Raw genomic sequence first — 16,142 nt, forward strand, 5'->3', positions numbered from 1 at the left:
GGGGTGTGTGCTGAGTACCTCTTGCTGCTTACTAATACTTTGGTCTTTGCTACATTTATTCTAAGGCCCTTTGATTCCAACCCTTGCTTCCACACCCGAAATTTCTCTTCTAGTTCCGGTAGTGATTCTGCTATGAGAGCTAGGTCATCGGCATAGAGGAGCTCCCAGGGGCATCCCGTTTTGAATTCCTCTGTTATTGCCTGAAGGACTATGATGAATAAAAGGGGACTGAGGGCTGAGCCCTGGTGCACACCTACTTCTACCCGGAATTCTTCACTATATTCGTTGCCAATCCTAACCTTGCTGATAGCCTCTCTGTATAGAGCCTGTACAGCCCTTAGCCATTCTTCAATCTCCAGTTTCCGCATCGACCACCAGATAAGGGAACGGGGAACCCTGTCAAAGGCTTTCTCCAAGTCTACAAAAGCTATGTAGAGGGGTTTATCTTTAGCTAGGTACTTCTCCTGCAGTTGTCGGACCAGGAATATAGCATCAGTGGTGCTTCTACCTGGTACAAAACCGAACTGCATTTCATCTAAACAAATTCTCTCCCTAATGAGATTGGTTATGACCTTCTCTGAGACCTTCATCACCTGGTCCAACAGTTTGATACCTCTGTAGTTATTTCTATCTAGAGCATCACCCTTACCCTGTAGCAGTTGACTATGGTGCTGCTGCACCAGTCATTGGGTATGACTCCATTGTGAACTACCTGGTTTACAATGCGGGTGACTATGGTATAGCCCACATAGCCAGCTGTTTTAAGCATCTCAGCAGTGATTCCTGATAGGCCAGGGGCTTGCCTGGTTTCATATCCTTAATTGCCTTATCTACAAGGGAGCTGTCTATTCGGGTAGCTGGTCCCTCTACTGGGTCAACATTTGGCAGGCTCTCCTCCTCCCATTCATTCTCCTCATTCAGCAGTCTTTCATAATGGCTTCTCCAAGCCTCTTTCTTTTCACTAGTAGTAAAAGCAAGTGCCCCATCATCCATGCGGACACATTTCTCTCCTATAACATCGCTATTTTCTCTGACACACTGTCTGGCAATCCGAAATACTTCAGCTCTTTGATCCTCGCGACGCTGGACATTGGCAAACTTCTTCTTTTCTGCTACATCTTTGGCAATGTATACCTGCCGCCCAGCCTCCCTTTTGGCTATCTGGTACAGTTCCCTACTGCCCCCATCCTTCCAGGCTTTCCAGGCCCGTCTCTTTTCACAGATGGCTTTATCTACTGCACTATTCCACCACCACGTAATTCTAGGTCTGGAAGGGACTTTGCACCATCCACAGACTTGGTCTGTGGCACTCAGCAAGCTGTCCCATAGGAATTCCCAGCTACCTTCTATGTCTGACGTCTGAAGCTCCTCCTCCCTCTCATCAAATTTCTTGATGAGTATGTCCCTAAATTTCTGACCATGCGAAGGGTTCTTTAGCCTCCAAATCCTTCTTTTCTGGATTGGTTTTGTTTTTGGAGTCCTTCTGGCCTCAAGCTTAAAGTCACTGATGATTAGTCTATGCTGAGGGATACATTCTTAACCCAGGAGGGTCTTTGTATTCAAGAGCAACCCTGCATCCCGTTGTCTGGTGAGGATGAAGTCTATTTGGCTAGCGGAGTCTCCTGACTGATAAGTTATAAGGTGGCAGACTGGCTTCTTGAAGTTAGTGTTGCAGATTGAAAGGTTACATGCATCACAGAATTCCAGCAGTCTAGTTCCCTCATCATTTCTGGTACCAATACCATAGCCACCATGTACCCCAGTGAAGATACCCGATTCCCGCCCAACATGCCCATTAAAATCTCCACCTACAAGATGAGGTCCTTGTTACTAGTCTTTGAAGTAGCCTGCAGAAGGGTATCATAAAAGTTGTCCTTCTGATCATTTGGTAGTCCCGCTTGTGGGGCATAGGCTGAGATAATCATAGCTGTGCCACTCTGTAGGACCAACCTGAGCTTAAGCACTCTATCACAAACCCTGACAACCTCTATGACCTTATCCACCCATTCCTCCGCAAGGAGAATGCCTACACCCCCTACACCTTCCGCGTTACCTTGCCAGTAGAGTTTGTACCTAAGTGCCTTGCCCGTGAGGACCCTAGCCGAAGCATCTCTCCATCTTACCTCTTGTATGCAGCATACATCAACCTGTCTTCTCTCTAGCATCTCTACAATCTCACTAGACTTGCCTGTCAATGTACCAACATTGATAGTGCCAACTCTGAAAACTGGGAAGGAGATGTGGGGGGGACGGGGGGGATTCGGCGCCTGAGAAGAGGAGGGTTGTTGTGGTGGTGATAGTTTTCGTGGTATTTTTCTTTTGATCTCTCTTCCAACCTGACCACGCCGTGGGCAGGAGCTGGTGTTAGCAGTGGACATTCGTTATCGTCATTGAGTAACGTAATTTGGTAGAGGAAAGAAATACAGATATTCTAGAGTTGAGTTGGGGAGGGGGGGGGTCCAGTTGAGAAAGGTTTCAGCAGTGAAAGAGAGGGAGAGATAGTAGAGGGTGCGGGTAATATAGGGGAGCAACCAGTGGGGAAGGTTGGGGTAAGGAGGAACGATGGCAGGAAGGGTTGGTGTAGGTTCGTAAGAAATGAAAACGTAGGATATTACGAGGCGGGAGGGTACTAAAAGGGGATGGTCGGATTGAGGTAGTGTCAGGAGGAAGCGTAAGATCGGTGGGCAGTTGATGAGCTATGGCGCTAGCAGCTTGTCTTTTCACAGTGAAAGCATATGAGGAGAAAGGGTAGTGGGGGGAGGAGGAGGGAGTAGGGCGTATCCGGTGTAGATGAGTAGGGCGTATCCGGTGTAGATGGTGAGAACAGGGTATACTGGTATTGGTGGTGGGGGTGAGAACAGTGTTCACCGGTATTGGTGGTGGCGGTGAGAACAGTGTTCACCGGTATTGGTGGGGGGGGTGAGAACAGTGTTCACCGGTATTGGTGGTGGGGGTGAGAACAGTGTTCATCGGAATTGGTGGTGGGGGTGAGAACAGTGTTCATCGGTATTGGTGGTGGGGGTGGGGGGGGCGGGCGCACCGCCGATGGCGGAAAGATGGGGAAAGATGGATTACGGCTTGAGGTAGCCTAAGGTTAAATTTCGTAGAGAGAGAGATAGGAAAGATAAATCAAGTTATGGCGAAGGCTTGAAAGTAGCCTAAAAGGTTAAATTTTCGTAGTGAGAGAGATGGGTAAGACGAATCAAGTTATCAATGTATGAATAAACGTAGTAACAACGAATGAATGTATGTCGCGCTATGTATGGAAAAATAAAAATAGTAAGATAAATTTTTAAGAACTTGCTGCGGGCATCGACCGGGAGTTGAAATTGAAGAAGAAAGTAAGTTGAATTGGGAATTTAAATTGTAGAATCGTAATGGTAATGGCGATTTTCAAGTTTTAGCATATATATATATATGTATGTATGTATGTATGTATGTATGTATGTATGTATGTATGTATGTATGTATGTATGTATGTATGTATGTGTGTGTGTGTGTGTGTGTGTGTGTGTGTGTGTGTGTGTGTGTGTGTGTGTGTGTGTGTGTGTGTGTGTGTGCATATATATATGTATGTATTTCTATGTGTGCATATGTATATATATATATATTTGTGTGTGTATATATATATATATATATATATATACCGAGAGAGAGAGAGAGAGAGGGGGGTCAATAATGAAGGATGGGGAGATGGTAATGAAGAAGTGAAAGTGACGGCAAGCAATAAAATAGGAGAAGGTGGCAGTGATGGGAGAGAAGAGTAATAGCATGACGCTAATATTAAGAGAGGATATGAATGATAGATGAGGGAACATCAAAGAGAAGAGTGACAGATACAGATACTTACTTGTACTAGTGAAGTCTTCTCTCTTGTAAACTACATCCAATTCTTGTTATATCCAACTTCTTACTTTATTTGTGCTCTGTCATTCATGCTCACTAACACTACACATCCAACAGAGCATACTCACCACATTCTTTCCAGCATTTGCAAATTCTCTGTATTCAAAGCCAGTGCCTTGCTACCATCCAGCATTGCATTTCATACACATGTACTATAATCCACCCTTCTCTCTGAAAGGAAACCTTTTGTTAACCATAAGAAATAAAATCTCCTTGAACTTTTTCCAATACATTTGTAATACCCTCTTCAACTGGTAATTAATTCACCTAGATAATGGAAAGTATCCCTTACTTTAAAGGAGCTTTCTAACCATTTCAAAGAATCTATTTTACCTGTTTGCTTTATACTAATTACACCTGTGCAATACTGCCTTCTCTGTTAGCATTGCATCTGATTCCAGTATATCTCTTGTGCATCCATAATACAATGAGTATACCAAATGAAACTTTTGTCTACTCCTTTTCTACTTATCAAGCTTGGCTACTTCTCTTATGGCAGTAGGATCATATTTTTTAGCCTTTGCTAAATTTACATAAAGCCCTTCCAATTCTAATTTTTATTTGCTTTTTTTTTCATGTTTGGAATATTTTCTCTAAATATCCAACACCTTTAGCTATAAGAACTATTTTATCAGCATACAGTGTTCTTAAACTCTTCTGTTATGGCTGGAGGACTGCAGTAAAATAGGAGTAGGCTGAGAACTGAGGTCTGAATGATACTAAATTTCTATCTGAATTTATTACTAAGTTACACCTTGCTGATGTGATGCCTCTGTACATCTGTACATGGCATGCACAGCTCACTCTCTCTCTCCTTCGTTTTTGTTGTGAACCCTATGCTACAGAGCACAGAATCCGGCTAAAGTACTCTCCATGTTTATTAATGCTAAGTATAGGGCTTATTTCCAGCTAAGTACTTCTGCAGTTGTCCCACTAAGAAAACATTTGTTGCATTCTATCTTTGCATAAACTTGCCTTATCTTGTCTAACTTACTTTATCCTAATCAATTGTGCTGTAAGTCTTTCATTATCTTTCATAATCTAATTCATCAATTTGATGCCTCTGTAAACGACCGTGCGAAGGAGAGGTGACGAGAATGGCTCCTTTAGCACACCATACAGTCGATACAATAAATACAAAAAGAGATAAATGAGTATAAGTGCCAGAAGGAAAAGAGAAACACAACCGGGTAGAATGTTTAAGAGAAGATTTTATTTATATGTTAACATGTGTGTGTATTTGTCATATATAAATAATAGACAGGCTGTCATGTATACAAAGTGTATGTGTGTGCATTAAGTACAGAGCATTGAAAGAGTCTATAATATGATGTTAGAAGAATGTCCTGACACAAGGATGATAAATACCAGTTTGTAGTCAAGGTACATGATAGTTGAAGTGCTGTAACAAAAAGTTGTGGCAGTAATGCAGAGCTGGTTGAGGCACATGTCATATAAGAAGTTGTGGCTACTATGCTGCTGCCGGTCACTTGATACAGGAAGTTCTCGCTGGTTGTATTTGCTGCTAATCATGGTGAAGTAATTCACAAACAGTGTTGAGATAGAACCTGTGCCAGGGTTGCTGGTTGCTGTGTATGTAGAGAGATGTTGGTGATGATGTTAAGAAGTTGGAGGTGACAAAGATGGAGGTCCTGAATGCTGAACGAAGTTGAGTCTCCATGTGGCTGCTGTTAGGTTGTCGCTGGAACTGGCTGTGTCCTCTGTGGTCAGTGGCTAGATCTTAAAAGGTCTGGAACCGAAAGACTTCGAGACGGTGTGAAGCTACAGTTTTATAGCATGCTATCGGCTCACCAGAAATTTAGAAGAGACTGTCTCATGTGACCTTATCAGAAGGCTGTGATTGGTTGGGTTGCATATTGGCACGCAATACAGCAAGAGACAAATTGCACCAATGCCAACCAATCAGAGTAGTGGACACAACAGGGTCCAAAAGGGTGGCCGAAGGCTAGCTATTATTATCTGGCATGGGTTGGACGGTTCAACTGGGGTCTGGGAAGCCAGAAGGCTGTGCCTGGCCCAGTCTGATCTGGCAGTGTTTCTATGGCTGGATGCCCTTCCTAACGCCAACCACTCCATGAGTGTAGTGGGTGCTTTTGATGTGCCACCTGCACAGGTGCCAGACAAGGCTGGCAAATGGCCACGATCGGATGGTGCTTTTTACGTGCCACTGGCACAGGGGCCAGACGAGGCTGGCAATGGCCACAATCGGATGGTGCATTTTACGTGCCACCGGCATGGAGGTTGGTTGTGGCACGCTGGCAACGACCATGTTCGGATGGTTCTCTTATGTGCCATCGGCACTGGTATCACCAATTTCGATTTTCATTTTCATTTTCATCTTCACTTGCCTCAACAGGTCTTCACAAGTAGGGTTTGTGTCACAAGAAGGAAAGGTATGCATAAGTGGGCTGGCTACGTCCCAGGTAAAGGCCATGAGTTATGGTCTCACTTGTCCTGCCGGGTCTTCCCACGCACAGCATACTTCCAAATGTCTTGGTCTCTGGTCATTTCCTCGGTGAGACCTAATGTTCAAAGGTCATGCTTCACCACTTTCAGGTCTTCCTGTGTCTACCTCTTCGACAGGTTCTCTCAACCGCTAGGGTGTGGCACTTTTTCACACAACTATCTTCATCCATTCTCGCTACATGACCATACCAGCGCAAATGTCTGTCTTGCACACCACAACTGATGCTTCTCAGGTCCAACTTTTCTCTCAAGGTACTTACATTCTGTCGAGTAGGAACACTGATATTACACATCCATCGGAGCATACTGGCTTCATTTCTTGCGAGCTTATGCATGTCCTCAGCAGTCACGGCCCATGTTTCACTGCCATGTAGCATGGCTGTTCGTACACATGCATCATAAAGTCTGCCTTTTATTCTGAGCGAGAGGCCGTTTGTCACCAGCAGAGGTAAGAGCTCTCTGAACTTTGCCCAGGCTATTCTTACTCTAGCAGTTACACTTTCAGCACACCCGCCCCCGCTAATGACTTGGCCACCTAGGTAACGGAAGCTATCAACAATTTCTAGTTTTTCTCCCTGGAATGTGGTAGAAGTTGGTCTCTGAGCATTTTCAGTGTTTATTGCTCCTGAGCATCTGCCACATACAAAAACTATCTTCCTAGTTAGCCTTCCTTTGACATTGCTGCACCTCTTATGTGTCCATAGCTTACACTTTGTGCATCTTATAGAGTTTCTACCTACGCCTTTTCTACAGATCGAGCAGGGCCATCTACCTGAAGGCGTTTGTGATTTGCCTGCCTTCCTACATATTAGGACTTTGGTTTTAGCTAGGTTGATTTTAAGGCCCTTCGATTCTAAACCTTGTCTCCACACTTGAAACTTTGCCTCTAGTTCTGATAGTGACTCAGCAATTAGCGCAAGGTCATCAGCATATAGGAGCTCCCAGGGGCATCCTGTCTTAAAAATATTTACATAAAAATGTTATATATATTTACATAAAAGCAAGAAATGCTTTCTTTTATTTTTTTGCAGGATGATGAATTTCTTACATTACCTGAATCAGACATGCTATTTGATTTGATAAGAATTCAAAAGTATATTGAAAATATATTGAACATGAAATCAGAGGAAAAATCTGTGTTGGCAGAAAATGAACCCAAACAAGTGACAAGTTCATTCCAAAATCCATCAGAACCAAGACATTCAATAACAAGTACAGCTCAGCAAAAGGTACATAAATTGTTGTTCACAGGATCAACAGGCATTTGTTATTTTGTTTATTCACATTACTTTACTAGTTTTATCTGAATCACTTGTTAAGTATATGATCACTGAAACTAAGTCAGCTTATGGCTGTATGTTTGTTGTTGTTGAGTAGTTTTAAATCAACTGCTATTGAGAAGACATATGGTCAAAGACCTTACGACTGTGATTGTCCCATCTTATATTGAGCAATAGCATATTCAAAGTTTTATTTTTCAAATATGATTTTATATGATTCAAAATAGATTTAGCTTCTCCTTCAAGTAACCCCATAGAGGGTCTTTTATTTGTTCTAGCTGTATATTTAATGAAACAGTGATATCATTTTAATCACAGCTAAATAGAAATTCTTTAAAACATGTAGTAGATGCTTGAAGTACCAGACTATGCAAACTTAAATGTTAGTACACATTCTGGATTATTCATTTGTTATTATAGTGATACTGCTAATTAAGTCACCTAGATAACAGAAACTATATACTACCTTTAGGGAGTCACCAGGGCATTTGAGAAAATTTATTTCCCGAGTGTCCCAGGTGTTTATTGCTCCTACACATCTTTCACATACAAACACTATGTTCTCCATTAACCTTCCCGTGAATCCACTCTGCCTCTTATGTATCTATAGCTTACACTTGGTACACAGTATGGGACTTCTGTTTACACCTTTCCTATATATCGAGAAGGGCTATTGACTTGATGGGAGTAGAGTCTTGTCTGTTTTCTTGTTTACTAGGACTTAGGTCCTTATTAAATTAACTTCAAGGCCCATTGATTCCGGGCTCTGCCTACACACTTGCAATTTCTTTTCTAATTCTATTAAAGATTCCACTGTGCAAATGATGTCATCAGCATATAGTTGTCCCCAAGAATAACCTATCTTAAATTCCTATTATAGCCTGGAGGAAATTGATAAATAAGAGGGGACTGAGAACTGAGCCCTAGTGAATTCCTACCTGTACTCTACATTCATTGCTGTACTCCTGGCTAACCCTTACCTTCCTGACAGCATCCTTGTACATTGCTTGTATGGTTTTCACAAGCCATCCATCTACTGCTAACTTTGTCAGAAACCACCAGATCACAGTATGAGGGATTCTGTTGAAGGCTTTCTCCAGGTCAGCAATTGCCTACTTTTTATCTAAATGCTTTTCCTACAGCTGTGTTACCAAGATGCTGACATCAGTAGGTCTTCTCACTGGCACAAAACCTAACTGCATTTCATCTAGTCTAATTCTCTTGCTCATTAATTGCATAACTTACATGACCTGGTCCAGCAATTTGACACCTCTTCAATTACTTCTACCTAAGGCATCTCCTTTGCCATTGTTACAGCTGACTATAATGCTGCTACTCCAGTCTTTGGGTATGAAACCTTCCTGTACAACCTGATTAGTGCTACAGGCAATTAGAGCGCATCCTTCTCCCAGATATTTTAAACATCTCAGTGGTAATCTCTAGTGGACCATTTCCTGTCTTCATACCCTTAATACCTTATTTATCATACTATTGTCAACTAGGATAGCTAGTCTCTCTGTTGGACCCACATTGGGAAGACTTTCTTTCCCCCAAACATTTTCCTTATTAATAGTCTTTCATAGTAGCACATCTATGCCTTTTCTTTTTTTTTTTTCAGAATCATGAAGTGCAAGTGCACTATTGTCCATCCGCACACACTTCTCATCCACAACATCTTGGTTTTCTCTAATACACTGTCTTGCAGTCCGGAATACCTTATGTTTCTGGAGTAAGACATGATAAATTTTTTTTTTTTAATGTAGCACAAGCTATTTATTTGAGACAATTTAAGATTAGTGTTGCGAAAATTCAATCATCACCTTCTGCCCAAGTCTGAGACGCATCCAAAACTAAAAGTTCAGTTAGCTGCTGTGAAGACATTGAACTATTTTCCAGCTGCTCCTTCTATCACTTTTGATAGAGCATGGAAGTTTAACTTGGTACTATTTTAGTCATTATGGCTATTAAGTTGTTTTAACCACGCCAAGACAATTTGCCTATTTTCCTCTTGACATTCATCTTACACTGTTCTGAAGCTTATATCGTTGTTACCTTGTTTGCTGAAATTGATGTTTATAGCTAGATTTATATCTACATTATGACATTTGTCTCACATTGTATTGTATTGTATAATTGATACCAGCTCCAATTTGAAAAACATGTAAATTGCAGTAAGTGAAACCGAATTTATTCATGTCATACGAATGTTATTCCTCCAGACTGTACGTCTACAACCTGATGTTTTGCACACACCTCATGTTCTCCTGTAATTTACGTTTGTTCAGCATTGTTTGGAAACTAATGAATATTGTATTTTATTTGAACACTGAAACCATTCATTTCGCCTTCTGACATTTCTTTATAAACTGTCTGCATAATATTTGCTAAACTTATGATCTTTATGCTATAGAACATTGGCAAACTACTTCCTTTCTGTTTCTACCTTTGCTATGTAAACCTATCACTTAGCTTTTCTTACTACATGGTGTATTTCACTGCTGTCTCCTTTTTTCCAATCCTTCCAGGCTTGTATTTTCACTTTTAAAGTATTGTTTAGGTCACTATTTCACCCAATGTCACCCTTGTAATCTCTATATATGTACCACATACAGTATGTGTCACATCCAGTATGTGTCACTGAAGCAAAGTGAAAATAATGTACCAAAAATTACCAAATAAGTTCTGTTTTTTGTATATGAAGTATGACTAAGTATAAGCAAATATCTTATAAATTATCAATGTCATTTTGGTTGTTTCAAAATTTTTTTTTAATACTGGAATGGCTAATACAAGTACACAGATTATCTCCATTGTTTTTATTCTGAACCAGCTCATCTGTGAGGCACAAATGTAACGTTACTATTTTTTCTCGTCAATGTCTTGATCTAACTCTGTAATAGACATCCCTCATTGTTAGATCAAAACACTTTTTACCCAATAGATATATTTATGCAAGAGACATGCCAAAGTCTCTGGTATTATCTGATCCTTCCTTTCTGGTCATTGTCTGCATCTGACTCTAGATGATGCTATCAATGCTAGTGTACTTCGAGGCTCTATTTCTGGTCCAACTCCATTTCTCCTCCACATCAACAATGTTTTTCAATTCATCAACATTTACACTGATGATACTATACTTTATTCTGGTTTTCCTGGCACCCCCACCCCCCTGAAACGGTTGGAATTTGCGACTGTCTTAAGTGGTTCTGCAGGCTGTTAAGAAATGGGGCAAAAGATCGCTGGTAACTTTCAACCTTGGCAAGACCAAACAGGATCTCTATCTTCCTCCCATTTACAGGAGTTACAGGTTTGAAGTACCACATGGTGAGACAGTTAAAACACTTGAGGAAAGGTCTTCTATAAATTGCTTAGTCTTATTTTCTCACCTTATCTTTCTTAGGATTCCTACATACAGTCAATTGGTAGATCTTTGATCTCCTTGACTGGGTTCAGAAGTGAGTCTCTAATTTGATTGGTCCCTCTCTTGCTTCAACTCTGCAATCCTTGTCACTTTGATGTGATGTCACCAGCCTTAATCTTTTCTGTTGTTATTGCCACAGCAGATGCTCTCATGTACTTTCTCTTTTAGTTCCAAATCACTCAAAACACACAGCATCTTCATTCGAATGCTGTTATGCTTCCACAAATAAGGAAGTCTTTCTAAACTTCTAATTTTTTTTCCTCAAACTGCCAGACTTTGAAACTCTTATCCATTTCATTGTTAGCCTGGACTCTTCCTTGTAACCCTGAACTCATTCAAGTCTAAAGTAAATTCATTCTTTTTGTCTTAATTTCTTCTTCATAGTGCCTTACACTAAATGGCTTCTTGCCTTGTTTGGGACACTCTTATAAAAAAAGAAGATAAATAGCCTTGTATATGTCAGTATCTGCACACTAGGGAATGCTGCCACTTTCTCATCTCACATGCTTTACCTTTTCATTTAAATTACTGTATCATATCAAGTGAATCTTATTCAACCAATTTTTCTTGAACTTCTATAGATCTTCCTCTTTCAATGTCCTTCTCCTTCCAGTGTCCATGTCATACAGATATGCAACTTTGATGCCCTCTACACAAAGACAATATCTGTTATCGACAGAAGTCCCAACTTTTTAAACTTTTCTATAGAGTTGTAAAGTTCCAGAAGTTGGTACCTTTCTTATTCTTATATTACTATAATCATCTCTACAGCTGATATAATTGTGCCTACTTTCTAGTAGAGAGTACCTACAACTTCTAGCAATCTAAGCAGTTCATGGGTTAATCGCATGATGACCATGTTACTATCTACTCTTTTACTTTTCCTAGAGCTTAAGCCTTAATTCCATGTTAGTCCTAGAGATATGCTGTATCTCTTGTATATCCAAAACTCTCATTGAATGCACTATAGTTTGTGCCTAATCCATTACTACATATTGTGCAAGCAACTTCCTAGATGTACATTCTCTTCTACAATCAGTTCTTTACTCTTTTTCTTGTTGACTTACAGGTATTTTAACTCTATACTAATTTATCTGTAACTCTTTGGCAGGGTCAATAATAAGAACCAAATCATTTGCATATAAAAGTTCCCAAAGATTTCCATTCCTGAACTCTCGTGTTATTGATCGAAGGACAATATTGAAGAAAAGGGGTTGAAGACAGAATCCTGGAGTACACTTTCTTGTGTACTAATTTTCTTACTGAATTCTCTATCAATTTAATTATTCTTGTAAGCCATTCATTTACACTATCAGTTACCAAACTATGGGTTATGATTTAAGTGTGAAAGGATTGCTAAGACAAAATCTTTTACTATTAAAATGTTTAATAAAATGCAAAATGTTCTTGAAGACATGATAAAATAAGCCATAAGCATATAGGGCAACAACACAGCTTTTACTACTAACAAAATCTGAGGAATATTCTCCAGAAGAATGTCATCATCATCATTAATGTGGTGTAATGTTTCTTTATGTATAAAGTGAGTAGTTATTAGCTTTCTGAATCCAAGTTTTATTGAAGTTGACTTTGTAATTTTAGCCATCAAGAATCAATAAATTATGTTCGCATATTCATTTTTATGTTATTTTTCCATGCTAGCATGGGCTAGATCAGGGATGACAAATTCAATCACATAGGATCTAAAACTCACATCACACTTAAGATGTCATTCCAAACTGGATACACATTCACTATGTAGTGGAAAACTAAACTTCTTTAAACAATGATATGAATTATAACAAGCAAAAGTTAAAATAATAGCAAATCAAAGCATACCAATTTTCACTCTTATGCCAACTTGTCAGAGCTGGATGTTTAGCATCTTTTCTTGGAATAAGGTTGTGTGTTATGGAGATTCTGAGGATGGACCGCAGGTGTTCATCAGTGAGATGACTCCTGTGTGATGTTTCATCACAGAAAACAGCTGCTCACACAGATATGTGCTACCAAATGTGCTCAAAATTCGAGCCACATGTAGATGAAACTGGAGCATCTCTTTAGGAATAAAACGAGTGAACTTTGTTGGCTCCCCAGTGTCGTACTTTGCCTTTAGTGCTCTCATTACACTGCAGCCCTATGAGCTTCATCTGCAAATGTACAGGTGCAGTTTTCATATGGGTTGTAAAATAGCTCAATATTACTTTTCTGTACTTCAAAGTCACTAAAACACCATGCAAACTCAGCATGAAGTGAGCTCAGTTTTTCAGTAAAGTGTGAATTTGGGAACTCTATGGCACTGACTTGGTTCAACAGGTTGCATGGATGCATTTGTGTCTCCTATATGAGCAGCTTCACTTGAAATGCTATCACTGCATCATGCGTATCAGTGATCAAGTGGCCCCCATCCCTGGAACTGCAGGTTCAAGACACTGAGATGAGTAGTTATGTCAGACAGAAATGCCAGCTCACATTTCACTTTACATTCTGCAAAACTGTGGAGTCTTTTCCTTTGCTGTTCATGAACTGACAGATTTCCTCAATCACCAGGAAAACTCTACTGAGAACTTTTTCCCTGACTTAGCCACTGCACCTCTGTATGATAAGGCATGTCACCGGACTCTGAATCTATTTCCTGCAAAAAAGACCAAAATTGGTGGTGATTTAAACCTTTGGTTCTGATAAAGTTGACAGTTTGTGTTATAGCACTCATTACATGTTCCATGTTGAGAACTTTACAACACAGCGATTCTTGGTGTATGATGTAGTGATATGCTATCAACTCACCAGTACAGTCCTCCTGCATCTTTAACCACATCCTTCCTACTAGTCCACTTTTTTTACCACACTTTGCCAGTGCTCCATGTGTTGTAAGTCCCACAAGTTTGACCCAAGGGAGGTTCATGTCAGTTACACTTTGTTGTCAAAAATGTCTTTTCTTGTCCTTGTCCCATGCATGGATTTCATGCTCAATATTTCTTCGGTAACATTCAAACTGGAGTCCACTCCATGGATGAAGATGGTGAGCTGTGCTGTGTCAGTTGCATCAACAGCAAGGGAGTATGCAACAAAGTCTTTGCTTTTTTCAATCAGCTGTGTTTTCACATTAGTGGCCATCTCACAAACTCAATCAGTTATTGTATTTCTGCTCAGGCTTATATTTGCAAACATCTGCTTTTTTTCTGGACACAAGACGTCACACACTTTCATCATGTAATTCTTCAGAAACTCTCCCTCAGTAAATGGTCGGACTGATTGGCAATCTCCTCTGCCACAATAAAACTTGCTTTCACAGTAGCTTCACTTTGTGATTTTGCATTGGTGAAAAACGTCTGCTGTGATGTTAGATTCCTCTTCAATTTTTTTACCTTCTGTAGCTTCTGTAGGAGTATGTTATGTTGGCACTTGTTGGGTGCCTCACATCTCCTTACATAGTCGTAGAAAGGAAAAATAGCTGGAACACGAATCTCCAAACAAATAACAATAATAATTTATTTTCGCCGAAATAAGCATTTCATCTCTGGACTTTGGTAGTCTGGACACCTGGGATTGGAAACAGCAGAGTTGGTTTAAATCACAACTGTTGAAAGCATTCTTCACAGCTCGCCAAGTCTGGTTCGCCTTCACCCGGAGCTTGTCTGGTCGTGTTGTTTCTCTTGGCAGCAGGAAGCAAAAAAGGAAGAATAGCAGTAAAAGCTAGCTGCTGCTGATTACTGTGCATGCATATAAGGGACTCCTGGCAGGCCTTCTGGAAGACACTAATCCTTGCATATGCATAGATGAACATCTCAAAATGGCATCTGGAACCTGGCGTCACTACATGGCTCCCCCTTGAGTGCGGAGCACAAGAATATAAAGATTGTAGTGGTACCAGAAACAAGATGGCTACCGATCACCCACAAGATGTGGCACAAAATATGATAACTCAAAACAAAAATGTAATTACAATATAAATGAGCATGCACAAAAAAATTTTTTTTTTTTCAAAAATGTTCAATTGCAAAACATTGAATTGTCCAGTACATAAGAGAACACCTGTTTATCACAGGAAACACAATAGAGAATGTCAAAGGTAAATAGTCTTTGTAAGTTTCTTGGGTCAGTAAACAGTTCAGCCAGTCCTGGTGACATAGGGTCTGCTTGAGGTAGGTTGTGACGACAGAGGTGGTGTTAGGTACTGGTCGTGCAAATATGATGCACACCTAGAATTTGTGACAATTCACGAAATAAAGAAGCTTCAAAATGGATGGTCGAACGGTTCCATAGACAACTCAAGGCCGCTCTACGTGCCTCTCCAGATCCGCAGTCCTGGACTGAATTTCTGCCTGTCATACTGCTGTCAAGGCAGACCTGAGTTTCTCCTCTGCATTGCCTTTTGTGTGCTTTCTTGCACACCCAAAGTTTTTAAGATCAATATGAATGGTCGTACGGAGATCGACTTAAAAGAGCATATTTTGAGTTGTCCACATCTTTTGATGACACCACTGCCACACCCACCTTTGAATCTACATGTGTACCTTTGCCAGCACCATCACCCACACATGCACCTTTGACAATACCAGCACCTACAACACCACCTTCATCATCGCAACCTGCCTCGAGCAGACCCTATGCCACCAGGACTGGCTGAACTGTTCACTGGCCCAAGAAACTTACAATCTTTATATTCTCATGCTCCACACCCAAGGAGGAGCCTTGTAGTGATGCTAGGTTCTAGACGCCTGGGGGGTGGAAACAGCAGAGTTGATTTAAATCACAACTGTTGAAGGCATTCTTCACAGCTCGCCAAGTCTGGTTTGCCTTCACTCAGAGCTTGTCTGGTTGCATCTATTTCTCTCAGCAGCAAGAAGCAAAAAAGGAAGAATAGCAGTAAAAGCTAGCTGCTGCTGATTATTGCGCATAAGCATAAGGGACTTCCGGCAGGCCTTCCGGAAGACACTAATCATTGTGCATGCGCAGATGATCATCCCAAAATGGCGTCTGGAACCTGGCGTCACTACACTTCTGTTCTGCATTCAAGCTTTTCAATTTGTCTTGATGATTAGTGT

General features: G+C 40.6%; 1 protein-coding gene across 1 annotated transcript in view; it reads left to right on the forward strand.

The window, feature by feature from the left end:
- The window catches only part of LOC115217852 (peptide-N(4)-(N-acetyl-beta-glucosaminyl)asparagine amidase), a 112,398-nt gene that overhangs the window by 27,342 nt on the left and 68,914 nt on the right, over positions 1–16,142 (forward strand). Inside the window, exon 2 of the mRNA XM_029787554.2 lies at positions 7,425–7,622. Within this exon, the coding sequence (XP_029643414.1) occupies positions 7,425–7,622 (198 nt within the window). The remainder of the gene's footprint in view (positions 1–7,424; positions 7,623–16,142) is intronic.

The sequence above is a fragment of the Octopus sinensis genome, linkage group LG12, assembly GCF_006345805.1.
Source record: "Octopus sinensis linkage group LG12, ASM634580v1, whole genome shotgun sequence".
Taxonomy (NCBI): domain Eukaryota; kingdom Metazoa; phylum Mollusca; class Cephalopoda; order Octopoda; family Octopodidae; genus Octopus; species Octopus sinensis.